The sequence below is a fragment of the Pristis pectinata genome, chromosome 4 (genome assembly GCF_009764475.1).
Source record: "Pristis pectinata isolate sPriPec2 chromosome 4, sPriPec2.1.pri, whole genome shotgun sequence".
NCBI classification, from domain to species: Eukaryota; Metazoa; Chordata; class Chondrichthyes; order Rhinopristiformes; family Pristidae; genus Pristis; species Pristis pectinata.
Window position 1 is genome coordinate 20487148 of NC_067408.1, and position 25696 is coordinate 20512843.

Consider the following 25696-nt stretch of genomic DNA (forward strand, 5'->3'; position numbering starts at 1 on the left):
GACATTCTCAAAATATGTTTTATTTACTTCAAATAAATCTACTAACATCTTGTTCAAATTAGAAAAGAGCTCCTTAAGGAACAGTAAAGAACTTCCAGTATCTTGCTCAGTATCAACTGTTCAGTATTAACTTAGAAAATATGAATACAGAATAGGACATATTTACTAAAATGGAGAGTGCTGGGTCTTGTACCCTGAACAGTAAAATTAGTGCAGAAACTGTCAAGAATACAAAATACTTGTTCTGCTTAAATAGTATCAATATCACAGTATTTAAAGGATGCTAAAGCTTATTTTTTATTTATGTATAAAGTTTTTTGATCCTACTGCAGAAACATTGTATATTTTCCAATAAAATGTATTGCATTTATAACCAGCTAAATTCTGTTTCTCCCCACCTCACTATTTTTCTCACTACTGTGAGGTTTTGCTAGCAGGATGCTCCTTTGAAAGGGAACAATCAACCCAAGGCATGTTCTTGGTAATTTTACAGTTACAATTAGCTTGAAACACTTGTCTGCAATAGTAGGACCTTTATTAGCTGCCTTTAAAACATGTAAAGAATTAATCTTGCACACATCCTCATTATTGTACATGTTCCCTACCCAGTCATGAGGGTGACTAAACAATTCAAAGTGAGAAAGGAAACAGCTGTTTAATTTGTTTCAGCCCCTTGATGTTAGGTTACATGCTGGATAAATGAATTTTCTTACCGTGTTCAGAAAATTCTGTAAATAGTAATTACATCATGAGAAATTTCAAAATGCTATGTCAGATTAATGCTCTTTTACTAAAGCTTTGCAGAAGCACTTGAGCATTTTCTGTAAGCTTATAATTACATTTGAATAAAAATACTAGTTGAATGTGTCATAGATAGAAATTTAAGACCATTCCAACTGTTCATCAAAAAAAATTTAAAATACGAAAAAAAACATTTGCAACTATAAAGCAATTTGGGAAACAAAACCACAAGCTGCTACTGCAATATAGGCTGAGGAGCTCAAAAGTATTGAGATGTATTTCTCATGTTCAATTTACTTCAGAACACCTAGGAGCAAGAGTAGGCCATTTAGCACCACTGCGCCATATGATAAGGTCATGGTCAACATGATCTATGGTCTCCATTCTGTGACAGTTGTCATTATAAAATGAGGATGTCATAATATATAGCAGTACGTTATGGGAAATGCATTTTGATGCAAGATCTGTTATTTTTATATAAGTCTTACCATTATGTTCAGTAATTGGAGATTTCTGCAAAATGGCATTGCTGGCACTAATTGAAAGCAGTATTTATTAATGGCCAATAGTAATTTGACAGATTTTCCCCCAGACTTTTACAATAAATTTTAGATATTTTAATAACAGCTGGTGACTTTTAATAATATTCTGTAAATATTGTGCTTGCTACACTTCAGAAAATTTCTAAAACCTCTATTGCCAAGGTAAGAATTGCACATTTTATTAAGATTTTCAAAGTGATCTGATTTTATTTTTAAATGTCAATTGAATTGAAGATTATCCAATGTGTTTTCAGGACAAGTTGAGTCACTAAGTGCACATTTCATAATACATTTTTATTAAAGCAGTAGAATTTTCTCCTCTACTCATTAGTTCTAGTTATTTCTCACTATGATCAAATACAATGTAATATATCTCCTCTAAAAAGTTTAAATTCAGTTTTATATCTTGTGAATTTTTGTGCTTCAGGCAAATAACTTAAAAATATTTCTTTGGTTTACTTACTGTCATGAAAATTTTAAACTCTCAACTTCAAATGCCATGAGATTCTTGAAACACCTTGAAAAGCACAGACATAATTGATCTATAATGCTATAATGCAAATTACAGTGTACCAAAGGAGATGGGTACTTCTGATAGAACAATTGACAAGGTAAGTAGAAACCTAAGAGCCTTGGAGTGTTTTCAAACCATAGGGATCAGGTTCCAATCAAACCACTGACTTCTCTGGTCACACTGAAAACTATTCCATTCTAGCCACTGGGAGAAAGCACTAGCTGCATAGAATAGCAATTAACGATATTAGAGTTGTGATAGGAAAAAAATGGAATAGACTGGAATTCTTCAGCCTTTGAAGGAAAAATTTACATAAGTTTTCAAAAGTTAGTTGAATGGTTCCGATGAAAAGTCAAGGCTCAAAAGATAAATTTTGGACATAGCAAGAATTTCTTTAAAGGGTGATCAAAACACAGAAGGGAGACTATAAAGTTAGCACAGGTGAAAATCCTGCATTTAAGAACAGCCTGCACCACAGAAATTCAGAATTCTGTGGGTTTGTGAGCCAAGGTGGCCAAATAATGCTCCCCATCTTCTAGTTATGTTGCCAAAGGAAGAATGTCAATGCAGCCAGATGACATACATTTTCTGCAGACAATGGCCACCAGATGGAGGTAGCGCACTGTATCTTTTTAAAACAGTAGGCAGGAAATTTTGCTAATGAAAAACAAACTGCTGGAGGAACTTGGCGGGTCAAGCATCATAGGTGGGGAGGTGGGTAAGAGGAATTGTCAACTATTAAGGTTGAGACATTGCATCAGGATCTCGACTCACCAACAATTCCCTTCCTCCCACAGATGCTGTTCAACACGCTGAGTTCCTCCAATAGCTTTTCTTTTGCTCCACATTCCAGCATCTGCAGTCTGTCTCCGGGAGATTTTGTTAGTTTGTACTGGAGCCTTAACAGTGAAATTTTCCAATGTTGGCCAAAGCTATACAAAAGATGGAATACAAAGTAATCAACTGCACAAATGCAATTGCTGTGTTCTTTTGCACTAGCTTGAAGAACATTGTGTTCAAAGCTGGTCCTGCCACTAAAATTGCTCTATAGATTGAAGTTGTTATTGTAAGTTTAGCGGATTTTGCATCCAGATTTGCATCTTCATGGAAGCTCTGAAGTTATATTTTGATGCATGCTTGAAAAGCATTAAATATTTAAAGTTTATTAAAAACTATTAAGTGCACACTGTTGCTGGTAAATGGCTGTTTCCAAAAGATTCTTACTCAAAACTAAATTACTCAGAGGGAGAAAAAACAGATTGTATCCTATTTTTTGTGCTACCATCAAACCATACACTTTTACATATAGCAAGTAATGCTTTATAATGCAATTTAAAAATGTTCTGAAACATTGCTTGATTGTTCTGGTCTGTGGAGAATTTGCATTCAGCTAATATGCAGGAATGAGACTACACAATTGTGTAGTTGTGGAATGTGGGAAATGTATCAGTTGTAATGAGGGGATGAGGAGGGGAACGCCTGGTCATTTAAATTGATTGTGCATGGAGGGGCACGCTTCAACACGCAGATTCTAATGTACTTTTTGATTAATTGTGGGGACTGATCCTCCCAGTGCCCCCTGTGGAACCCATGATGTTCATAAACCATTGGTACTGAACAGCTTTAAGTATAAAGTCCAAATACCACCTTCACCCCAGAAATTGATGCAAAGCCCTCGTGAGCCACTAGAAAAACAAAGGAAATATTCTAAAATGTGCTGTTGTCTCTGGGAGTTGACATCAATTGATAATCTGCAGAAGACAAGCTTCCCATATTCCACTTTTAGGCATGGGACAGGCAGCCTAAAGATTAGTAAGAAACATGTTCTGTTTTTTTTGTTGCCACCTTGATGTTTTACATTTAATTTTTAGCTGATCATTTTCACTGGAGGGCTAGCTATTCTATGCAAGACGTATAAACTTGGCCCAAAGTTGTTGGTGGCACAGTAGTGTAGCAGTTAGTGTAACGCTATTACAGCACCAGCGACCTGGGTTCAATTCCGGCTGCTGTCTGTAAAGAGTTCTCCCCGTGTCTGCATAGGTTTCCTCCCACATTCCAAAGACGTACGGGTTAGGAAGTTTGTGGGCATGCTATGTTGGTGCCGGAAGCGTGGCCACACTTGTGGGCTGCCCCCAGAACACACTATGCAAAAAGATGCATTTCACTGTGTTTCGATGTACATGTGACTAATAAAGATATCTTAAAAATCTTTAGGGTGGAGGAGGAATTTGGCACTTTGTTACTACAGATCTGGTAATAGGAATTTTTTTTCCCCTCATTTCCAAACAGTCCTGAAGTGGAATGTGCCAGTTTGAGCACAGCTTTGTCATTGAGTGTGCACTCATTTACCCTTGTATTTATTACAACTTAAAATAAAAATGAACTATGATTTGGTAAACTCCAATTCTGGCCACTTACTCATCCACTGGCTGCAGCGGGGGACAGGGCGAAGGATTTTCCACCAGCTGTGAACTAGCTGTGCTGGAATCGATGTCCTTGCTATCACTAATCCCCTCTGCAGCTGCAGTGAGAGTATCTCTGGACAGACTCTGCATTCCATACATGGGACTTGCCTCTGCCTCATTTGGTTTAACTGGAGTGGCACTGTTGCTGATAGGAGCTCGTTGGCTGGACAATAGCTTCCCACTGGTGAGTGAATCAGACTTCAGATCACATTTCCCAGAATGAGTGTAAAACATTCTTCCCCACTGTTGCCTCTCAATGACTGAATTTGCAGGATCAAAGACATAGACCGCGTTGGGATCCCAGGCCAATGTGGGCAGTAATAATTGCTGCTCCACAATGTTTCTACAGCAGATAAAAGCTGAGCTGTGAATCTGAAAGAGAAAGCAAATAGTTTACGTCTTAAAATGAACTACTTATTGTTTACATTTTGTTCTAGACTGTTTGAGACCAACAAATCTTCTCTGCCCAAGTCTACTTTATAAATATTTTTGCATTGCACCAGCTCTCGTTACTTGATAATATGCTGTTCAAGTTATTACTATGTAATTAAAAGGGATATAGAAGCGAAGGAGTAATTGATATAAAAGTTTAGCTTGCAACATTAGCTAAATTTCTAATCAACAGGAGGCATGCATTTATTGACTGGAGTCTCAACTTGCATTTTTTCCGAAGATATTCTTAACCGTATTTTATAATCCATGTGGATTGTGCAAGCTGGTGGAATGCTTGACTGTAGGAGGACATCTCAAATATGAAGGCATTGGTGATAGTTAATTCCTTTGCTCCACTGAGTTTCAATGCATTTAATATTTTACTGACCAGAGTGTGTCTTTTCTTTGGCTTTTCTTCATGGGTGTGAAAGGGGGCTTGAATGTCAATGTTAATGTCAAGCTATCAGCTGCTATGTTACCCATTGGTTCTTAGAGAGTTACTGGTACTGTTGAGTTAGCAGGGCTTTGGTTTATTTTTAAAGGATCATTTTCCAGGAGGGCACTTTGTTTACCTATTCAAGTACTTTGACATTAACATATGGAGAAAAAGGGCATTCGTCAACCCTTTCGGTGTGAACCAGGGATATGTGGAGGGGAAGTCAGCTGCTGGTGAGCAGAAGTGACCTACCTGCCATTATCCTTTGTTTAGCTGTGTATATTCTGCTTATATGGAGATACAAGCCAAATGCATCTTCTCCAATGTATGATGTTTGGTTAAAGCTTTTACTAATGTAATGAATAATAAAATGATGCCTTGGGACTTAACACAAGTGTAGAAAGGCACTTCTACTTTGGACCTCCTGCTGAACAACTGTTAATGTACATGTGTAGATCAGTAATGTTGAGACTTGCTCCTACCTGTGCTTTCTTTAGCAGATCAGTTGTAACAGCGAACCAGTCAGGAGTCAGTCTTTCCACTTCCAAGCTGATGATCGCTAAGGCAAGCGTGGAGCCTCTGAATTGCAGTAACTGGTGGCAGGCCATGCAGTGCTGCAGCTGCCTGGTTAAGAGTGCAGCATGGAGAGAGGGCTTCATCTGAGGCCATTGGTCAAGGAGATGGGGCCGGCTGGACATCACCATGGCGTGGAACTGGACAATGGAAACAAAAGGTTTAGGTTAGACCCTGGGCGCAAACAAACAATAGCCTGAATCATCTACCCCTGGCAATCTGCAAGACAAATCTAACCAGGTTGTACCCAAGTTTCCCCCATGTGTAGAGGACGTCAACCAAACCGCTTCCATGGTGTCAAAAAAATGTTGAGACAAATCTGTGGAAATCTGGGAATTTGAATCCTCCACTAAAAACAGACAGGAACCTCCAGTATCCAACATGTGAAGAGGTTGCAATGAATAATGGGAAGTGATGGATAATTAAAGCTCCTCAGTACTTGGTACTTTGTGATGCAGTAATAAACCAGGCACAGGACTGAAGACCAGTGTATAAAGAGAAGTGAAAGAAACAATTTTGCCATTTTATTCATGAAGACTAGAAAGTTAAATAAGTAATGAAAGAATGATATCTCATGCAAGGAAGGGAAAAAGGTCTTGGCAGATAATAGGAATGTGGATAATGGAGGTTCCAACATACCTGTTTAATCATCAGAAATGATCTGATCTAGGTGTCCAAAATGTGTAATGAGTAAAATTGGCTCAAGGGCGCAAAGACATGCTGTTTGATTGTTTTCAATGGCAGTCTATCATCACTGTATTACATTGCCCAGTGCATGTGCAGAAGTTATGCCCTGCCCCCTTCCTAGTGCCTCTTCAGACTTTAAAAATGACAGCATGAATTGCAGCTCCAACACCATGAACAACTCTTTTACAGTGAACTGTAACCATGCCTATTGCTAGATATTCTTAAAAACCAGTATCCATGTAGATAATGCTTCTGCTTCACAGGTACTTGTGGCAATAGCACAAAAATACAAAATCTGATTTTAAAATGCTGATGCTCCTGTACCAGTCCGAACGCATCTCAATTCAAACATATTACTTCACAATCTGAAATCCCAACTGCTGAATGCTTACTATGTTCAAAAAGTCTGCCGGTGTGGCGGTGTAAAGGTCCCACTGCAGCTTCTCCAGTATGATCTTTTCCATCCTCACCACCTCACTAGAAGAACAGCCGCTGGCACTCTTTGCTGTGAGGTCCTTTACTAGCAGTGTGACCTATGAAATAATTAATAAATAAGTGCCATTTCTGCACAGAATGTCCTTTTTTTTTTGTAGATTTTATTTTGTTTAATGAACAGTTTTACAGATGTGGTGGCTGTACGAAACTTGCCCTTTGATTCAACATTTTTGCTTAAAATGTAAAACAAGCATTAAATGGAAGAGCGAGCCAGGGTAACACATTGCAGCAGCATGTTGGGCTATCACATGGTCTATTTGTCATTTGGATATGAAAATGCTTTTAGAAAATTATACTTTTGTCTTAAAGTGTTCTCATCTATTTATACAATCCTGCCAGCACATTACCCCAGAGTTTTATAGTTAAATTCTATCCAGAAATAAACTGATTGTTATCAAACATAACTCATCAATACCAGTGTGCCAATTCTCAATTGGGACTCTGCTACTCAAATTATTCCTCATTGTAACCCAGCAGTTAAATTCCAAAAATAAAGTAAGTGTGATTGCAGCTGGGCATCGAGGCAGTGTTTGACATTGTGTGACTGAGATGTACTGGACCATCAGGAAAATACTCCATTGGCTACTTGGAAAGCAAGATCCTTGTGTCTGTTCCAGAGAAATCATCTCACCCACTATGTTGCAAAGTAAAGTACCTGAGCCTCACCTCTCTTCAGCTGGTCTATCAATGCATTTTCTTCCATCATAGCTCAGAATTAGGAAGGTTAACTACATCGTGTTCTGTTCTGACTGCAATTCAGATACTGAAACAATACTTTGACTTATGAGGATAGGTTGAGTGAGCTAGGGCTTTTCTCTTTGGAGAGGAGGAGGATGAGAGGTGACTTGATAGAGGTCTACAAGAGGCATAGATCGAGTGGACAGTCAGACTTTTTCCCAGGGCGACAATGACTAACACGAGGGGACATAATTATAAGGTGATTGGAGGAAGTTATAAGGGGGATGTCAGGGGTAAGCTTTTTTTTTAAAAACAGAGTGTGGTGGGTGCGTGGAACGCACTGCCTACAAAGGTTGTGGGGGCAGATACATTAGGGACATTTGAGGCTCTTAGATAGACACATAAATGATAGAGAAATGGGGAGCTACGTGGGAGGGAAGGGTTAGATAGATCTTAGAGCAGGATAAAATGTCAGCACAATGTTGTGGGCCGAAGGGCCTGTACTGTGCTGTAGTGTTCTATGTCCTAATACATGCTTGGATCTAGACAACATCCAGACATGGGCTCATATGGTACTGATGTGTGGCATCAGCCATCTCTAACAGGACCCAAACAGCATTGCTTGACGTGGGCAAACTTTTTCCAACTATCCCTCTGAAGTGTTTGGGGATTACTATTGACTAGAAACAACAGAATCAGTCAAGTGTCATTGATTACCACAGCAGCTTGGAATTTGCTTGTACAATGACAAGAAGCTCACCTTCTCAATCCCTCAAGGTGCTCCACCTACAAGCCAAAAGTCACGAATGTGGGGAAAAATATTCTACACTTGTTCAAATGGGTGTAGCTGTAACAGGACAGCTCTACCCCATCCAGGCCAGCTTTAATTTGATTGGCAGCCCTGCTACCTTGGTCATCCACTCCTTCAATCATTGGTTGGTCATCGCTGCACAGCGACCTAGTTACAGGGTGCATTGGTGCATCTTGCCAAGGCTTCTCATTGGTACCTTCCCACACCAGTAACATTCACCACCTAGAAGGTCAATGACAGCTAATGAGTCCAGGAAAAACCACCATATTATCCATGGGTGCTCCTTTCAGCTCGTGTTCAGTCAAACCTTGGCATCGATTAATCTGTTCTCAATAATTCCATTATCTTTGTACCTAAATTTACAACCACGTCCCTTAATCAGCAATAATGCACCCAAGATACTGACGTATAAATATGATTCACATTAAATTTAAGCAAGTTTAAATACAGAGTTAATCTGAGGAGAGGGGAACCAAACCAAAAACAATGATCAACAACATTTGTAGCATATCTCATCCACACAGGCAAACTAATAAACACTATCGAAGGCAGTGACTGAGTAATTATCATCCGGTAAATGCAACAAAACTGTTTTAAGGGGCACATAGCCCCCAAAAATCTGATGTACTGTCCAATTTGCATTTATTTTCACTCCTTACATGGGAATGATAGTTGAAGAATTGACATGATTACAGTCCTCTAATTCCACAACTTTAGAGTGGTGCCAATAAGACTGGAGGTTCTAAAATGTGCAGTGTTTGAGGCATTTTATATGGATGCAACTTAACACAGGAACACCTAGATAAAACAATGCATTAAGTGGCATAACTAAGTAATATGTTACACACAAGTATAGTTATTAGGTAATGTAACAATGCAATACAAACTCATGGTTGCAAAACATCAACAAAAATGTTACATCAAGTGAAATAAAGCTAATATTAAATTGTATGAAGGAATATTGCACAATTAGGGGATTTTACAGCACATGAAATGGCCATTCTGTCCACTATATTAGTGTCAGCTCATTAATAGCTATTAAGAACAAAAAAAATCAAACCTCATCTTCCTCATTGATTTTGGCTGCGATGAACAAGCTGGAAATGGCAATGCAACGAAGATACTTTGGTTGTGCCTGGACAAATTACATATTAAAAGGTTGATGTAATTTAATAAAGATAGTGCCAAACTTTTCATTTACTTAAGAACATGATGTAAATAAGGAAATAGTTAGTGAATAGAAGTGGCTTTGTTAAAAAAAATTAAATACATAAACATAGAAAAACAGAAAAAAATTCAGCCCATTGAGCCTGCTCCATCATTCAGAACAATCATTGGTTGATCCTTTGGGTTGGTAATGTAGTCCGACTCTCTCCCCAAACACTTTGATGCCTTTCTGTCTGGAAATCTATCACCTTGCCTCCACAAGTTGAGAATTCCATGACCACCTTCTGAGTGAAGAAATTTCTCTTGTCTAAACATATATACTGAGGATGTGACCACTGGTTCTAGACCCAGAGCATGCCTCTTGGAATTGTGTCTGTTTCAGTGGGGTGCCTTTTCATTCTTCTAACCTCTAGTGGTTACAGGCCTGGTCAACCTATTCTCTCCTTACATAACAGTCCTGCATCCCAGGAATCAAAGTGGTGAACCTTTTATGGCAACTACTACCTTTCTTAGATCAAAACTGCACACAATATGCAAGTCTCTCCAAGGCTCCATTAAAAGTTTTTTCCTCCCATCCCCTGTATCACTTGCTCAAAACCTAAAATCTATGTCCCCTGATCCTTTTCCCCAACCTTATAAACAGTCTTGTGCATTTCTATCAAATTTCCCCTTAATCTCCTCTGCGAGGAGAATGACCTTGTTTCTCCAAGCTAACATTGTAGCTAAAATCCCTCACCCTAGACACCTTCTAATAAATTTCCTCCGCACTCTCTCCAGTGGTTTCATAGCTTCCGAAGTGTAGTGATGGGAACTCCATGCCAAATTCTAGTTATGGTCTGATGGGAGCTTTATAAAAGATTCAGCACAGCTTCCCTGCTTTAGCACTCAATATCTAATTTATGAAGCCCAAGATCCCACACATTTTTGCTAACTACTCTCTCTCAATATGTCCTGCCACCTTTAAAGATCTAAATACATGAACACCAAGTCCCATTAGAACACTGCACACATTAGAACTGTGCCATTAAACCTAGACTGCCTCTCTTCTGTCAAAACACACCTGCTCACATTTCTCTGCATTAAATACAATTTGCTCCTTCTCTATCCATTCTGCTAACCTATCTATGTCATATTTCAGTCAATTCATAAACTCAGTTTATAATGCCTCCAAGTTCAGTGTCATTGGCAAATTTTGAACCTTTACCCTATATTCCAATATCCAAGTCATTGATTTACTCTAAAATAAGCAGTGGATGTAATGCTGACTCTTCAAGAACACCACTGACCACCATCCTCTAATCTGAAAAAAAAATTATTATTGACCACTATGGAGGTTTCTATCCTTAAATCAATTTGCTTTAATCCAAGCTTTCACTAATTCTCCCTTTGTTGAACAAGGGTGTCACATTAGACACTGGAGGAACTCAGCAGGTCAGGCAGTATCTGTGGAGGGAAATCGACAGTTGACGTTTCGGGTCGAGACCCTTCAGACCTGAAACGTTGACTGTCCATTTCCCTCCAATAGAAGCTGCCTGATCTGCCGAGTTCCTCCAGCATCTTGTTGCTCCAGATTCCAACATCTACAGTCTCTTATGTCTCCATGTCACATTGGACACTTTGCAATCCTCTGGCACCTAACCACATCTAGGGAAGATTAGAACAATCCCTTCTGCTCCCACCACTTCCATTTCCCTTAGCAATCTAGAATGCAAGCTATCTAGGCCTGGCAACCTATCCACTAAGGACTGCCAGCCTTTCTCTAGCTTCCTGCCAATTAATTTTATCCCATCCAATATCTCAGTTTCTACCAAGATTTTGTCAGCATCATCATCTTAACAAACATCAATAAAAAGTACTCATTGAGTATTCTTATCTACCCTGCATCTCCAAGCACGTCACCTTCTTTGGCCTTAATAGGTCCTTCCTGCTAACTAATTATGTACCAGGAGCCAACTTTTGTTTTTTTTAGTAGGTTCCCTTATACGTTTACTACCATTTAACTGCAATATTCTTTTTACCAGCCTTAATTCAGTTTCATTTCCATTTTCCAGTTGTAATAGCCTGGGTCTCAGTTGAAGAATTCACTCAACTGCTTCATATACCCTTTTTGTTTCACCTCTATCATCCAAGTCAAAGGTACAGCATGAAAACAGGCTGTTGGCCCATGGAGTCCACACCGACCATCAAGAACCAATTTATACCAATACTCCCCACCTTCCCATCAACTTCCCCTACTCGCCCCCAGATTCTAATCACTCACCTACACACCAGAGGCAATTTACAGTGGCCAATTAACCTATCAATTTACATAGTTCTGGAATCTCTCAGGAAACCAGATTACTGAGAGGAATAGCATGCGGTCACAGGGAGAAAGTGCAAATTCCACACAGAAGGCCTCAGAGATCAGGATTGAAGATGGGTCGCTGGTGGCCACCATGCCTCCCTGGTTCTGACTCATTTACATTTTTTTTGTAGGAATGTACCTCATCAGGTCATGAGACCTTACCTCAAAGATCACCCATTATTCGGTCACTGTTTTTTCTATCAAATGTTTGGTTCCAATTTACCCTGGTTCAATCCCATCTCACCCTACAGAAGTTAGCCCTCTCCCAAGTTAGAAGTTCTGCTTTAGATAGTTTCTTCTGTTACTAATATAAAAATTATGCTACGATGCCCCCTTAGACCCTTGATCCAGATGTAGTCATGGAAAAGGAAGTTCTCCTGAACAATTTCAAAATTTCCTCCCATGTCTTTCCTTTTAACATTATTCCAATCAACATTTGGGTCATTAAAATCACTCAATATCACCACTCTGTAATCCTTGCACATTTGTCATTTCCCTGTAGATTAAGATAAGATCTTTATTAGTCACATGTACATTGAAACACACAGTGAAATACATCTTTTGTGTTGTGATTTTTTGGGGGGCAGCCCGCAAGTGTCACCATGCTTCCGGCGCCAACATAGTATGCCCACAACTTCCTAACCTGTACGTCTTTGGAATGTGGGAGAAAATCGGAGCACCCGGAGGAAACCCACACAGACACAGGAAGAATGTACAAAACTCCTTACAGACAGTAATTCTATCCATCTTTTTGTATTTCTTATAGTCCTTCCTATTCTGCTCCTATTTAATATGGTATGTTTTTCTATTGAATGCAATCATTTCTTGATAAATTATTATGAATGATTTTTTTTTTACCTCAACTACACTTGTTGCCCTGTGCCCATATTCTCAATTCCCTTGGTATCCAACATTCTACAGTTCTCCATCTTGAACATATTCAGTAACTGAGCATCCACAAACCCTGTAGTAGAGAATTACTCTGATGCAGCAGACTTTCTCTTCTGAAACAGGGGTTAATTCACATAATTGAGAGTTTTATTGCAAACTCTAAAGGATGTTATATCTGACTGTGAATTGATAATTGAAATAACAAATCTCAAATCACAATCTCAAATCACATTCTTCACCATACAAATATATTAAAGACTAAATTCACTGAATACATTTTAAAAAGGAATCATTTTAAGAATTTCAAGGTTACCTATGTTGTTCTAAATCAGGCCACTAGAAGGTGCACAAGAAATCTTCCCAATTTTAATTTGAGGAATATAACATCTGCCAAATCCTCTTACAACATATTAGAGATCACTACCGAGCCAAAATACAATTGGATCAGCCACAAATGCCATGGTTACTATCCTATTCCCATCAAAACACTTCAGTTTAGGAGGAAATGTATTGACAGCCCACTTGATAATCTAATTGGAAATTCAGTGGGGATGGTTTACCTTCAAGCAAGTGTAAAAGGAACATAAGCAAATCAGATACCTGTTAACTTGAAGGAGTTAGTAATGGATAACATAGATGAGTACATTTTAATTGAAGTAAAAAGCCACAAAGGAAATAATAAAGAAGGCAATTTGTAAAATTAATAACTCAGGTACATCTGGGTAAATAAATCTTACCTTGACAGATGCTAGGAGGCGATCAAGAATACTAACTGCAAAAAAGAAGGTCTCAGGGTAGTATCCAAACTTAGAGCACAAGTCTCTGAGCCACAGAACCACATTCTCCCGCTGCAGTGGATTTATAGTTGGATCCTGCTTAAAAAAAAGGATAATTATCAAATCGGAAACCCAAAAGACACCAACATACAAAAGAAAAATTGCTAAAATCAAAAGAAAGCAAAAACTGCTATTTTTATTTTGTAATACAGCATCATGAATGGCACTGAACATTTCATCTATCAGAGTTACTGATTATGATCGACACTGGACTACCGTTTTCTATGAGCCACGGCCAAAACCAGCTTTTTAAAAATACAAAGTTGCCAAGGAGAAAGAACAAGCAACATCAAGGAGGACTTGGCTGGACATGTGTCTGACTGGAGACATGACTGCAATCAGAATGAGGCCTGCAAGCATAGGACCAGTGGTACAGCTAGCAGAGTTGCTACTTCATAACCCCAGGTTCAACCCTGACCACTGGTTCTGTCTGTGTGGACTTAGGACTACCTCCCTGTGACCATGTTTCCTCTGGGTGCTCCAGTTTCTTCCCACATCTCAAAAGTCACCCCTGGTGTGCTGGTGAGTGGCAGAATCTGGGGGTTGGGGGGTTGTTGGGAATGTGGGGAGAATAGGCTAATAGCAAAAGTTAGTTAGGGGAAATGGAAATGCTTTGCGAGCTGGCAGATGTGCAGAATAGCTTCCTATGTCATCACGGAATATAACCACAACCAAATCTCCTTGAGACTGGCACAGGGATCAAAGCCCACCATCCAGGGAGGGAGATCAACCATTCCATGTCTGGTTTCCTCAGGAAAAGCTTTTACAAATTATCCTTTGGGAAATGGAACTATAAAATGCTGCCTTCAACCAAAAGGCACCTTTTGGGGAAAATTGTTCCTTTATGGCAGTTGCTTTCAAAATATTTTAGTTTTCTGCCATAAATAAAAAGAGGAATTCAGTTGCATTCAACAAAAATAGATTGCACAGTTCCCCATTAGCAGTTAACATTCAGTGAACGAAAAGTTAAATCTTTGTTTAAAGAAATACTTCCATAAAGGAGACTATTAGAAATATTTAGTAATAATTACTGCCATGGTGTTGTCCTATCTTGGATTTCCAATTTTTTTAGCCACTGTATTTGTTGCAAAAATATTTTAAGTATGTACTACTTTTCTTCCATTAAAGCATACAAAAAAAAGTACAATTTGTTGCTTGAATAAGTTTTTTTTCAGCGAAATGAACACACTGACCTAGATTTTGCTAGGTGGAACACCTAGTCATATTTGCTTTTGGTTAGGCTTAGCCTTACACCCTTCAGCTTAAACAATACTGCTCGATGATTTACTGAAGAATTTAGTTGATAATGTCACAAAAGAATTAGGGATTCTGTGACCTGAGTGAATGGGGCAATCTCTGAGTCAGACTGAGGAAGAAATATAGATTAGAGAGGGTAAATTCAATGCCAGATCAGATACAATTGATAACTAAAAGAGTGCAAATGTTTGTAATAAGAGAGAGAAAGAAAAATAAGTGAAGTTGTTGCTCTTAAAATCTCCATCAACACTTGGTAATAGTCAATTTTCAATGCTAGCGGGTTGATTGGCAGTAATTAATAATTTCATCATTGATAAAATTGATTGTACACTTACAACGATAAAACAACTTGCTGTGAGATTAGTTAGTACATATCATGTTGAACAGCGAGGTATAGTTTTTCATGATTTAAATGCATTGTGACGTAACTCGGACAGTAATTTTGCATTTAACCATCCATCTGCCCCTCAGCTGAAGCTGCAGTATCATTTAGGCGCAACCAGCTGAGTTTCTCATTCAATTTGCTACTACTGCCAGCAATACGTAACCATACCCTGTTTGAAAATTTGAATGGTAAAAAAAGCCAGAATTAAAATATAAAGCACTGTTAAGACAAGTTTAGAACTTAGCCTAAGTGAACAGAATTAAGGTATTAGTGAAAGAGGCAAGAGGGGCCGAGAAAGAGCCCATTGGATGGCCAGCTTCTGGTGCAGCTCTGCTGGAAGGGCAGAGATGCAGATTACAGAAGCCTAACCTTTTAAAAGATTTTGTGTACCAAGATCCAGGCCTTCAATTTACAAAGCAATATTTCATTTTTCAGAAAGTGCATTTATATGGAATACTTTAACATCTCAGGACATCGCAAAGTGGCTTATACGTTCATTGTTGTAACTTGGAAATGCAGCAGCCATATTGTGTGCAGCGTGATCCCATGAAGCACAATGTGGACTGACTATTTAATCCCATTTAGTGATACTGATTGAGGGATAAACCGAGAACTTCCACATTGCCTTTCCCTTCAAAATACTGCCAAGAAATCCACCTGAGAGTTACCTCTGGGTCTTACAGATGAGATTTAATCAATGATAGATTAATTGAGAAATATGTCCCAATTAAAACAAAAGCATTTTCAGTAACAATCCTCCAGGTAACCTGTCCAACATTCTTTCCATTTGGAACCATGAAAAGTTCTTCAAATAGGAGATAGTTTGTTTCCCTGCCACCAATCTGGTCAGGTCTGTCATCTAGATTCTAGCACAAATGGTTTGATTCTCAGCCCAGTTCCGGACATCAGTGTAGGAAACTGCAATTACAATTTTATAGATAACCAACATCCTGCTGAAAACCTTGCCCATGTCAAAATAAGATGACAAATGAAAAGCTATTTTTAAAATGGAGAAAAATAGCAATGTGATATCAGAGTTTTAAAATATAATGAACATGTCATGAAAGAGGCAAAATTGTAAAGAATTAAGTTGCATATTCTACAACAGCTGGGCTTCCAAGAAATATATGACAAGATCTTAAGTTTGACACAGAAATATGCCAAAATGCACGCTACCTGATTACCGCAAGTCCTGAAAAGAGGCACTTTCCATAATTTGGCCTCCTTGGAGAGTGCAACGTCAAGGAGGAAAGCAAGCCTCTGGCCATCCAAGGGCCCAAGACATTTCATGGCACCAACAGGGCAGGCCAGCTTGCCAGGCACAAGTACCTAGAACAGAAAGATTTATCTTGAAGCAGTCTGTACAAGGGTATCAATAACGAGAGACCAATTGTAAGAATGAACTGTCAGCTTCCACAGGCCTAAAGCCGCTATGAGTTGTGAGTACACAGACATGCAACTGAACAATTTAAGAATCTCACATACCCAGAAATGATGGCAGTGACAGAGATGGTGGTTCTTCAGTGGTTCACAATCATGATTCATTTGCTCAAGGCAAAACTAATTCACAATTCAAAGAAAAAAGTATGTGCTTTATCAGGTATGTGTATCCTATCCCAAGCATAAAGCACTGCCCACATTCAGGTCACTTTGACACCCACATTTAGAATCTTGTATAATTGGATTCTGATTAACAAATTGTTAATAAACGTTGAGGTCACTAGTTCCAGAGCAGAAATAAAGGCAGATACAGAGGATCATTGGCCACCCACCTCTAACATTCCTACTGCATCAACATGATTAGACAGTTTACCACCCATGGATATCAATCCACTAAATTCAGTGTCTTTATTGGCATATGGAGTTATCTAGAATCATTTAAATGCTCCTGTACTCTGCATTGGCAAAAATTCCCCTATTGCGAAAAAAAAAGTTTTCAAGATTGATTGCATTATTGCTTAATGCTGTCTGCTTAAAATCATGACTTTGCCCCCTTTCCCATTCTCGGCCCAACGGCCAACTAGAAATCTACACAAAAAAGTGAAATCAACAAGTTGGTTTCAAGAACAGGTCCAAAAAGAAATCAATATCTTAATACAAATACAAGATGGGAAGCAATCACTTTAATTTGCCAAGCATCAAAAAAAACTATTGCTTCTGGCAATGATAAGTTTGCCTTTTGCAGAGAGATTGCTGCCATTACAAGAGTTTAGATGAATGAAAAATAATAGAACATAGAACATTAAGCACAGTACAGGCCCTTCGGCCCACAATGTTGTGCTGACTATCTATCTAACCCTTCCCTCCCACATAGTCCCCCATTTCTCTATCATTCATGTGGCTATCTAAGAGTTTCTTAAATGTCCATAATGTATCTGCCCCCATAACCTCTGCTGGCTGTGTGTTCCATGCACCCACCACTCTCTGTATAAAGAACTTACCCCTGACATCCCCCTTATATCTTCCTCCAATCACCTTAAAATTATGTCCCCTTATGTTAGCCATTGTTGCCCTGGGGAAAAGTCTCTGACTGTTCGCTCGAAATAATCTCACTAATTCAAAGAAAATTCTGAGAAGGTTTTTACATGGTAGATCCAAAGAGGCTGCTTTGTCTATCTCAAGGAGTCTTAAGCTAGGAAGCAGAGTTTTGTGACAAGGGGTTAACCACTTAGGATTGAGATGAGCAGAAATTTGTACATTCAGTTATGGATGCTCAGTTGTTGAGTAAGTTCAAGACAGAGGCTGATAGTGTTTTAACCACTATCCCCAAATCCTCTGATTCCTTTAATATACTTTGGCTGCAGGATCGGCCAACGTTTTACTGATTGGCAGAGCAGGAGAATGGATCAGTGTGACTCCCAAATTTCTGATGCATCTCCAGATCATTTTAGGTATTTGCACAATGGCATTTCTCTCTTTAAATAGTTGAGAGGCAGCTGCTCCACTGGCAAGCCGTGGAGATGAATGACGCAGCAAACGTGACCCCAAGCTTCGAGTTAGGTTCTTTTCATTCTTAGCTTCACTCCCTACCTACCCCACCCCTCCCCTCCCCTCACCTCAAACACGTCCAATGAATTTCAAACACCACCTCTCCTTTAGCTTGCATATTCAACAATGTCACATCACAACCATTGCTCGCAATGTTTCATTCAGTGGCTGTTGGTGATTACTCTACCATTTAATGCTCTCTTCACTCATGTTTTGTTCCTTTACCCATCCCATTTTGCCCTGCATCGTTACCCCTTTCAATTACCCCCATCTTTCTCTTATCACAGGCCTTTCATTCTTGTTCTTTCCTGCCCTCCCCATTTTTGCAATTTCTCCCTCCAGCAGCTGTCTCCAGCCTTCACACTCCCTTCCTTGCTCTCTGCTTCATCATTTTGTGTCTGTCTATCTGCCTGCATCTATTATTCACCTCCTACTGCCTCCCAACTCCCACAACCACCACCCCCACCCCTCCTCCAAACCTGGCACAACCTGCCTAACATCTTTCGTCCCTCCTCGGACTCCAATTCCACCACTCCCCTTCTACTCTTTATACTGGCCATCTCCCTGCTCCACTCTCAGTCCTGAGGCAGGGTTTTGACCCAAAACATTGACAATCTCTTTCTTCCCACAGATGCTGCTCGACCCACTGAGATCCTCCAGCAGATCCATAGAGCAAAGAACATTACAGCACAGTACAGGCCCTACGGCCCACAATGTTGTGCCGACATTTTATTCTGCTCTAATAACTATCTAGCCCTTCCCTCCCACATAGCCCCCCATTTCTCTATCATTCATGTGTCTATCTAAGAGCCTCTTAAATGTCCCCAATGTATCTGCCCCCACCTCTGCAGGCAGTGCATTCCATGCACTCACCACTCTGTGTAAAAAATTTACCCCTGACATCCCCCTTATACCTTCCTCCAATCACCTTAAAATGATGCCCCCTCGTGTTAGCCATTGTCACCCTGGGAAAAAGTCTCTGACTGTCCATTCGATCTATGCCTCTTATTATCTTATACACCTCTATCAAGTCACCTCTCATCCTCCTCCTCTCCAAAGAGAAAAGTCCTAGCTCGCTCAAGCTATCCTCATAAGACATGCTCTCCAATCCAGGCAACATCCTGGTAAATATCCTCTGCATCCTCTCTAAAGCTTCCACATCCTTCCTATAATGAGGCCACCAGAACTGAACACAATACTCCAAGTGTGGTCTAACCAGAGTTTTGCAGAGCTGCAATATCACCTCGCGGCTCTTGAACTCAATACCCCGACTAATGAAGGCCAACACTCCATACACCTTCTTAACAACACTATCAACCTGTGTGGCAACCTTGAGGGATCTATGGACGTGGACCCCAAGATCCCTCTCTTCTTCCACACTGATAAGAGTCCTGCCATTAACCTTGTATTCTGCCTTCAAATTCGATCTCCCGAAGTGTATCACTTCACACTTATCCGGGTTGAATTCCATCTTCCACTTCTCAGCCCAGCTCTGCATTCTGTCCTGTTGTAATCTACAGCAACCTTCTACACTATCCACAACACCAATATTATCAGCAAACTTACTAACCCACCCTTCCACATCCTCATCCAAGTCATTTATGAAAATCACGAAGAGCAGGGTCCCAGAACAGATCCCTGCGGAACACCACTGGTCATCGACCTCCAGGCAGAACCTCCAACAGATTCTTTGTTGCTTTGTAATCTCTCTACTTGCTTCTGTACACTCTAATGAAAAATCATCACATTGATACACGAGTTCTATTTCTCCCTCCAGAGCCTGAGCTGCTGAGTGTTTCCAGCTTTTTCTGTTTTACTTCAGGACTTCCAGCTTCATCACTAGCAGAGCAGCACAGCAGTCGTAGCTATTGGGAAGGATACAGTTTGTGAACCAGAGCTCTCCGATTGAGGACTGCCTTCACAGGCTGTGGAGATCATTTCTATTATTGCAATTCACTGTACTGACAATGTGAAAGGAGGCCCCTGCGTATCTTCAAGGCAGTGGACAGGTTCCTTGCTACAGACCAATACACAAAAAGTGCTGGAGGAACTCAGCAGGTCAGGCAGCATCCATGGAGGGAAATAACCAGTCAACGTTCCGGGCCAAGACCCTTCATCTGGACGGGAAAGGAATAGGGCAGAAGCCAGAATAAGTAGGTGGGGGAGGATGCTACAGACCATCCTGTTTACTAACAGAAGAGGATAGCATGTCTTTAGCAGCACCCGACTTAACTTCCAAAGCCTTGGGAGGGGCAGGACATGAAGAACAGACATATCTCCAAATCATTTGCAGTGAGAACTGAGACTGAATTCTTTTTGCCTCAGTCTAACTCCTCACAGGTCATAGCTGACAGTGGATCTCATCCACTTCCTCAACTGATTCTCACCTTTCTGCTCTTTCTCCTTTGTCCTCCAATCCCACTCCCTGTCACCGCCCCCCCCCCCCCAATATCTAGTTCTTGTTTTAAAGCTGATATTGACTTCTAGCTTTGCAACCTTCAGTTTATGTACATGTCAACTCTGCTGCCCTCATCAATTCTCTTCATCTGCAGATATCATTCCAACTGGTTAAATGATATCCGGGGTCCAGAAAACTACTCACACACTCCTAAAAATATCTTCAGAGAGGATCCAAAGTAAAGACCACCTAAAAATTGTTTCTGAAAGCATTAGTAACAAATATAAAACAACCTCCTCTGCTACCTGAAGACAGCATTACATTATCATGGTACGATGATGTTCTCAGAGGTCTAATTGTGGGTGGTAAATAGGGTGAATTGTAAAGAAACCCAGCTCGGGCTCAGTTGCCCCCATTCACATGCAAAAAAGGATGGCAGGCATTACTGATAGATAGTCTTTAAGAAGAACTTTATTCCTTGGAATGTAGGAGACTGAGGGGTGACCTTATAGAGGTGTATAAAATCATGATGGGTATAGGTAGGGTGAACACACAGTCTTCAACCGGGGAGGCAGAACTAAAAACTAGAGGGCATAGTTTTAAGGTGAGAGGTGAAAGATTTAAAAGGTGAAAGGGTGAAAGGGGAAAGGTTTAGGGGGAACATTAGAGGGAACTTCTTCACTCAAAGATTGGTGGGAGTATGGAGTGGGCTGCCATCTGATGTGGTAAATGCGGGCTCGCTCTTAACTTTGAAGAGTAAATTGGATAGATACATGGACAAGAGAGGTCTGGAGGGGTATGGGCTGGTGGTAGGTAGATGGGGCTAGCAGAATAATGTTTCGGCACAGACTAGAAGGGCCAAATGGCCTGTTTTCTGTGCTGTAGTTTTCTATGATTTCTATGGAACATGAGGGGCAACTTCTTCACACAGAGGGTAGTGCATATATGGAATGAGCTGCCAGAGAAAGTGGTTGAGGCAGGTACAACAACAACATTTAAAAGACATTTGGATAGGAGGGGTTTAGAGGGACACGGGCCAAAAGCAGGCAAGTGGGACTAGCTTGATGGGCACCATGGTCAGCATGGACAATTTGGGCTGAAGGGCCTGTTTCCGTGCTTTGATACTCTGACTCTTTACCTGTGGTTCAATTTGATGTTGTGGTATTGTCCTTTTAGCAACAAAATCGATGAAAGAGGCAAACCCTAGCTAACATGCCTCTTCTGATTTCTCTGTTCAGGTAGCTACAGCCCAAGTTTATTCTGTGGGTTAAATTATTTGTAATGCGCCCATTGCCCAGTGGGAAGAATCAGCATGAGACACCAGAAAGTAGAAGGAGGCCGCCACCTGGTTCTCTAGCCAGCTTCACCATTCAATATGTTCATGGCTGATCTGTTCCAGGCCTCAACTCCTCTGCCAGATCCCCACAGCCCCCAATTCCCCAATCTTTCAAAAATGTATCTTCCTCCAATTTTAAATAGTTCTAATGAGTTCCAAGATCTCTCGACCTTACTTCTCCCCTCCAGCCATGTTAAGAAAAATGTTTAAGCACCTTTACAACCAACAGAATATGCATTGATAATAACGATATCCTGGTTTACTAGGAAGGACCAATTGTATTGTAAATAGTTTGACTAGCAGCTCAATTAATGTAGTGGTAGATTTAAATAGTTCCAGAGGTTCACCACCTCTGAGACAAAAAATCGACACGCATCTGTCTTAAATGACTGGCCCCATATCTTGTGTAATTACGTTCGACTCTTTCCCTACTGAAAACATCTCAACGTCGACCCTGTCACGGCCCCTCAGGATCTGGCATAGCTCAATAAAGTCACCCTCATTCTTCTAAAGTCCAAACTCCAACCTGTTTCGCCTCTCCCGATAGGACAACCGTCTCATCCCAGGCGGTAGTCTGCTGAATCTCTTTCGGACTGGATCAATACTCCAATGGAGCCAAGAAATTAAAACTTCTGTGGCTGACTTTCAAAGACTCCGACTCCTGACTAATTTCTCCAGTAATTCTGGCTCGTCTACTTCCGTCAACATTATCGGAAGTCACATTTACATACAAATGTGGATTTCCCCCAACTTCTCCAAAAAAAGAGACGTAACTTAAAAAAAATAGGGGTGCATTCGTCCTCCAGATCACAGCAGTGTTCCTTCCCCAGTTTGTTGGCTGTAAAGCGCTTTTGGACAAACTGAAGTAAGTTGCGAAGAGGAGCGTTTTTAAAAAACATGACGCAAGCTAATCTGTCACTATCGCTGCGACTTTACAATGTCTTGGTTGCAATCGAGAATAAGGAAACTAATTGCAAACAGTGTTCTGGTGTAACACATACAGTAACGCGATCTCCTTATCTACAGAGTGCACACAAGACCAACTGATAGGAACAAGTGGAACTTTTTGTGTGCCCCAGAGAGAGACTGCTATACAAATAGTCTAAGCCCGACCCCTATGAAGTCGAAGAATTACGTCGTAGTGCTTTGAATATTTTCATAATACGATTTAACTCTTACTGCGATTGATGAACTGCATTTTGAGCAACATGATATCCTAATGTAAAATATGTACGTAGGAGAATCACTGGTTTGGCGACGTGGGCTGCCGTCCCTAAAAAGTAACCAGCCATCCAATTAAAGTTTTCCCAAAGATATTGAAGGCCGTTTGAAGAAATGTCCAGTCTGTGAAGAGCTGAGTTCAGGCAAAACGCAGACACTCTACAGCAAAAGGGCTCCAAGATATCTCAACCCTACTTCTTCCCACCCCCCCCCCCCCAGCAATGTTAAGAAAAATGTTTAAACATCTTTAAAACCAACAGAATGTGCATTGATAACAACGATATCCTGGTTTACTAGGAAGGATCAATTGTATTGTAAATAGTTTTACTAGCAGCTCAATTAATGTAGTGGTAGATTTAAACAATAAAACAAAACGTATAACATGCAAAATATAGTCCTGCACACATTCAGACACAATAGCAACGGAAGGGGCGCTCGGGGGCCCTTGACCACTGCTGACTTCTGTCTCTTCCGTGGTAGTGTATGGGATGGAGTTCTGATCGGGCAACAGAAAGCTTCAGTAACTGACCTCTTTCCCAAGACGAAGCGGTCTTTTTCTCCGTCCCGCTCAAATCCATCAGTTCGGCATCTTTGTTCTTCCACTCAGAGTTTTCCAAAACAAAGGGAAAAAGTCGGACCCGTCCCCGCGGCGAAGAACTCCAGCTGTGGGTTAGTAAGAGGGAATAATATTTCCCCCAAAAAGGCGAGCATCGTCCGGGCGCGTTTAGAAGTGATAGACAAGGAGAAAGGTCAAAAAGCTCTCAAGATTCAATGCAATCGATCGAGGAAGCAAAGAATGATCGACTCTACAGGAACCGCCCTTTGTTACGGTATAGACGGCAGCTGAGCCTGTTTAAAGCCTTCGGCTCCTCCTCGTTTCTTCACGTAAGCAGTTACGTGCAGACTTTCACATCGGGAACATTAGCTTCAGGCTGCGATCCATTTTGTGAGATCGGTCGATGTCTCGTGTGAACGACATCTAGTTGTATTTTACTTCCTCTCCTTGGATAACTATCAGTCAATGGAAAATAATGAATTACAAGTTTGTGAATAATTAATTGCCCTGTCCAGAATGTGGTGCAGTTACAAGCAAAGCCTCCCTTTAATATTCTTACAATCTCACTTCTTTTCAGTGAGCCTTGATTGTTATGTGTGAGATCGGGGCCAGAAAAGAAATATTCTGTTCTGACCCCGATCTCACACATAACAATCAAGGCTCACCGAAAAGAAAAAAATATTTTTTTTCTGCGTTACGATATGTCAATGTTAAAATAAAATTCTCTTCGTTTAAATTGGTTTTCAGGCCATTTATAATCGTTTCGCTGCGCTCTTGTCAACGGTATATTTTTAATATGATAATAATTAATATATCATTATTTATTTTGATTGAGTTGCAATACAGTTTACTAATTTACATGAACAAATTCCAAGTAGTTAGATTCGTTACTTCTCTCATTGTAGTCAATCTGGGGCCACACTGATTTTGTTCTTACATTTAATCGTGCTGTAATAAGATCAAACTTTCACATTTCAATGGGTGCTGCAGTGTTTCATTGTAATGCATGGTTTGAAGTAATTTCAATGTGAATGAACATGTTTTGTTCTGCAGGAAATTGATCCACTTGGTTGATCTTTTTAAAAAAAACTCACCATAATCACCCCCCCCCACTCCCCCAACCGCTCCCCACACACACCTCCAAGTGAATGAATATAACAGGCTTTGCCCTCTTTCATAGTTTCTTTTTGTTTGTCATTCCATGTGAGCATCACCATCAAGGTCTGCATTTGCCCGTTAGAAGATGGTACTGAGTTGAATTCTTGCCCATGAGAAGATGGTACTGAGTTGAATTCTTGCCCATGAGAAGATGGTACTGAGTTGAATTCTTGCCCATGAGAAGATGGTATTGAGTTGAATTCTTGCCCATTAGAAGATGGTACTGAGTTGAATTGACCCTCTGCAGTTGTACATCCGCAGAGCTGTGAGGTAGAGAGCTATAGGATTTTGACATTGCAATAAGGATCGAACAGTGTTGGCTTTCCAAGTCAAGGTCGTTGTGTGCAATGTTTGGAATTTAAGAGACATTGGGGTTACATGAGCTTACAGTCCTTATCCTAGTATGTAGGAGAGATCAAGGGTTTGGGAGCTGATGCCAGTAAACATAGAACAGTTTAGCACAGGAAGAGGCTCTTCAGCCCACGACGTCTGTGCTGAACATGATGCCAAATTAAACTAATCCCTTCTGCCTGCACATGATTAATATCCCTCCATTCCCTGCAATACTCATGTACCAACACAGAAGCCTCTTAACTGCCACCTGCTTCCACCACTACCCTTGGCAGCACATTCCGGGCACCTACCACTCTCTGTGTAAAAAAACTTGCCCTGGACATCTCCTTTAAACTTTTCTCCTCTCACCTTAAAGCTATGCCCTCTGGTATTTAACACTTCTACCCTAGGAAAGATTTTGACTGTCTACCCTATCTGTTCCTCTCATAATT

At 40.4% G+C, this 25696-nt stretch overlaps 2 protein-coding genes across 4 annotated transcripts in view; one reads left to right on the forward strand and one right to left on the reverse strand.

The window, feature by feature from the left end:
- On the reverse strand, positions 1-24024 carry LOC127569792 (cyclin-I-like). 3 transcript variants are annotated; one of them, XM_052014692.1, is made up of 7 exons: positions 23727-24024; positions 16431-16583; positions 13514-13648; positions 9435-9509; positions 6783-6923; positions 5613-5843; positions 1-4634 (listed from the first exon to the last, which is right to left on the reverse strand). In XM_052014692.1, exons 2-7 carry the CDS (start codon positions 16542-16544, stop codon positions 4212-4214), a joined length of 1119 nt encoding a protein of 372 aa, XP_051870652.1. In that variant the 5' UTR covers positions 16545-16583; positions 23727-24024; the 3' UTR covers positions 1-4211. The 3 variants fall into 3 exon arrangements, with proteins under 3 accessions (XP_051870652.1, XP_051870651.1, XP_051870650.1); XM_052014691.1 differs by lacking the exon at positions 23727-24024 and adding an exon at positions 22503-22689 and having other exon boundaries at positions 7-4634; XM_052014690.1 differs by lacking the exons at positions 16431-16583; positions 23727-24024 and having other exon boundaries at positions 7-4634; positions 13514-14732.
- The window catches only part of ccng1 (cyclin G1), a 20368-nt gene continuing 18626 nt past the window's right edge, over positions 23955-25696 (forward strand). The window contains exon 1 of the mRNA XM_052014693.1: positions 23955-24082. Coding sequence (XP_051870653.1) covers positions 23969-24082 — 114 coding nt within the window. The 5' untranslated portion in view covers positions 23955-23968. The remainder of the gene's footprint in view (positions 24083-25696) is intronic.

What these genes read in the sequence shown, in the direction of transcription:
- LOC127569792 (XM_052014690.1), bottom strand. Translation starts at nt 13,786, where the DNA reads ATGTTCAGTGCCATTCATGATGCTGTATTACAAAATAAAAATAGCAGT. An exon ending in GCCTCCTAGCATCTGTCAAG is followed by an intron (nt 9,510 to 13,513) that starts GTAAGATTTATT and finishes TAATTTGTCCAG; the next exon opens with GCACAACCAAAGTATCTTCG. An exon ending in CGGCAGACTTTTTGAACATA is followed by an intron (nt 5,844 to 6,782) that starts GTAAGCATTCAG and finishes TCCATTGTCCAG; the next exon opens with TTCCACGCCATGGTGATGTC.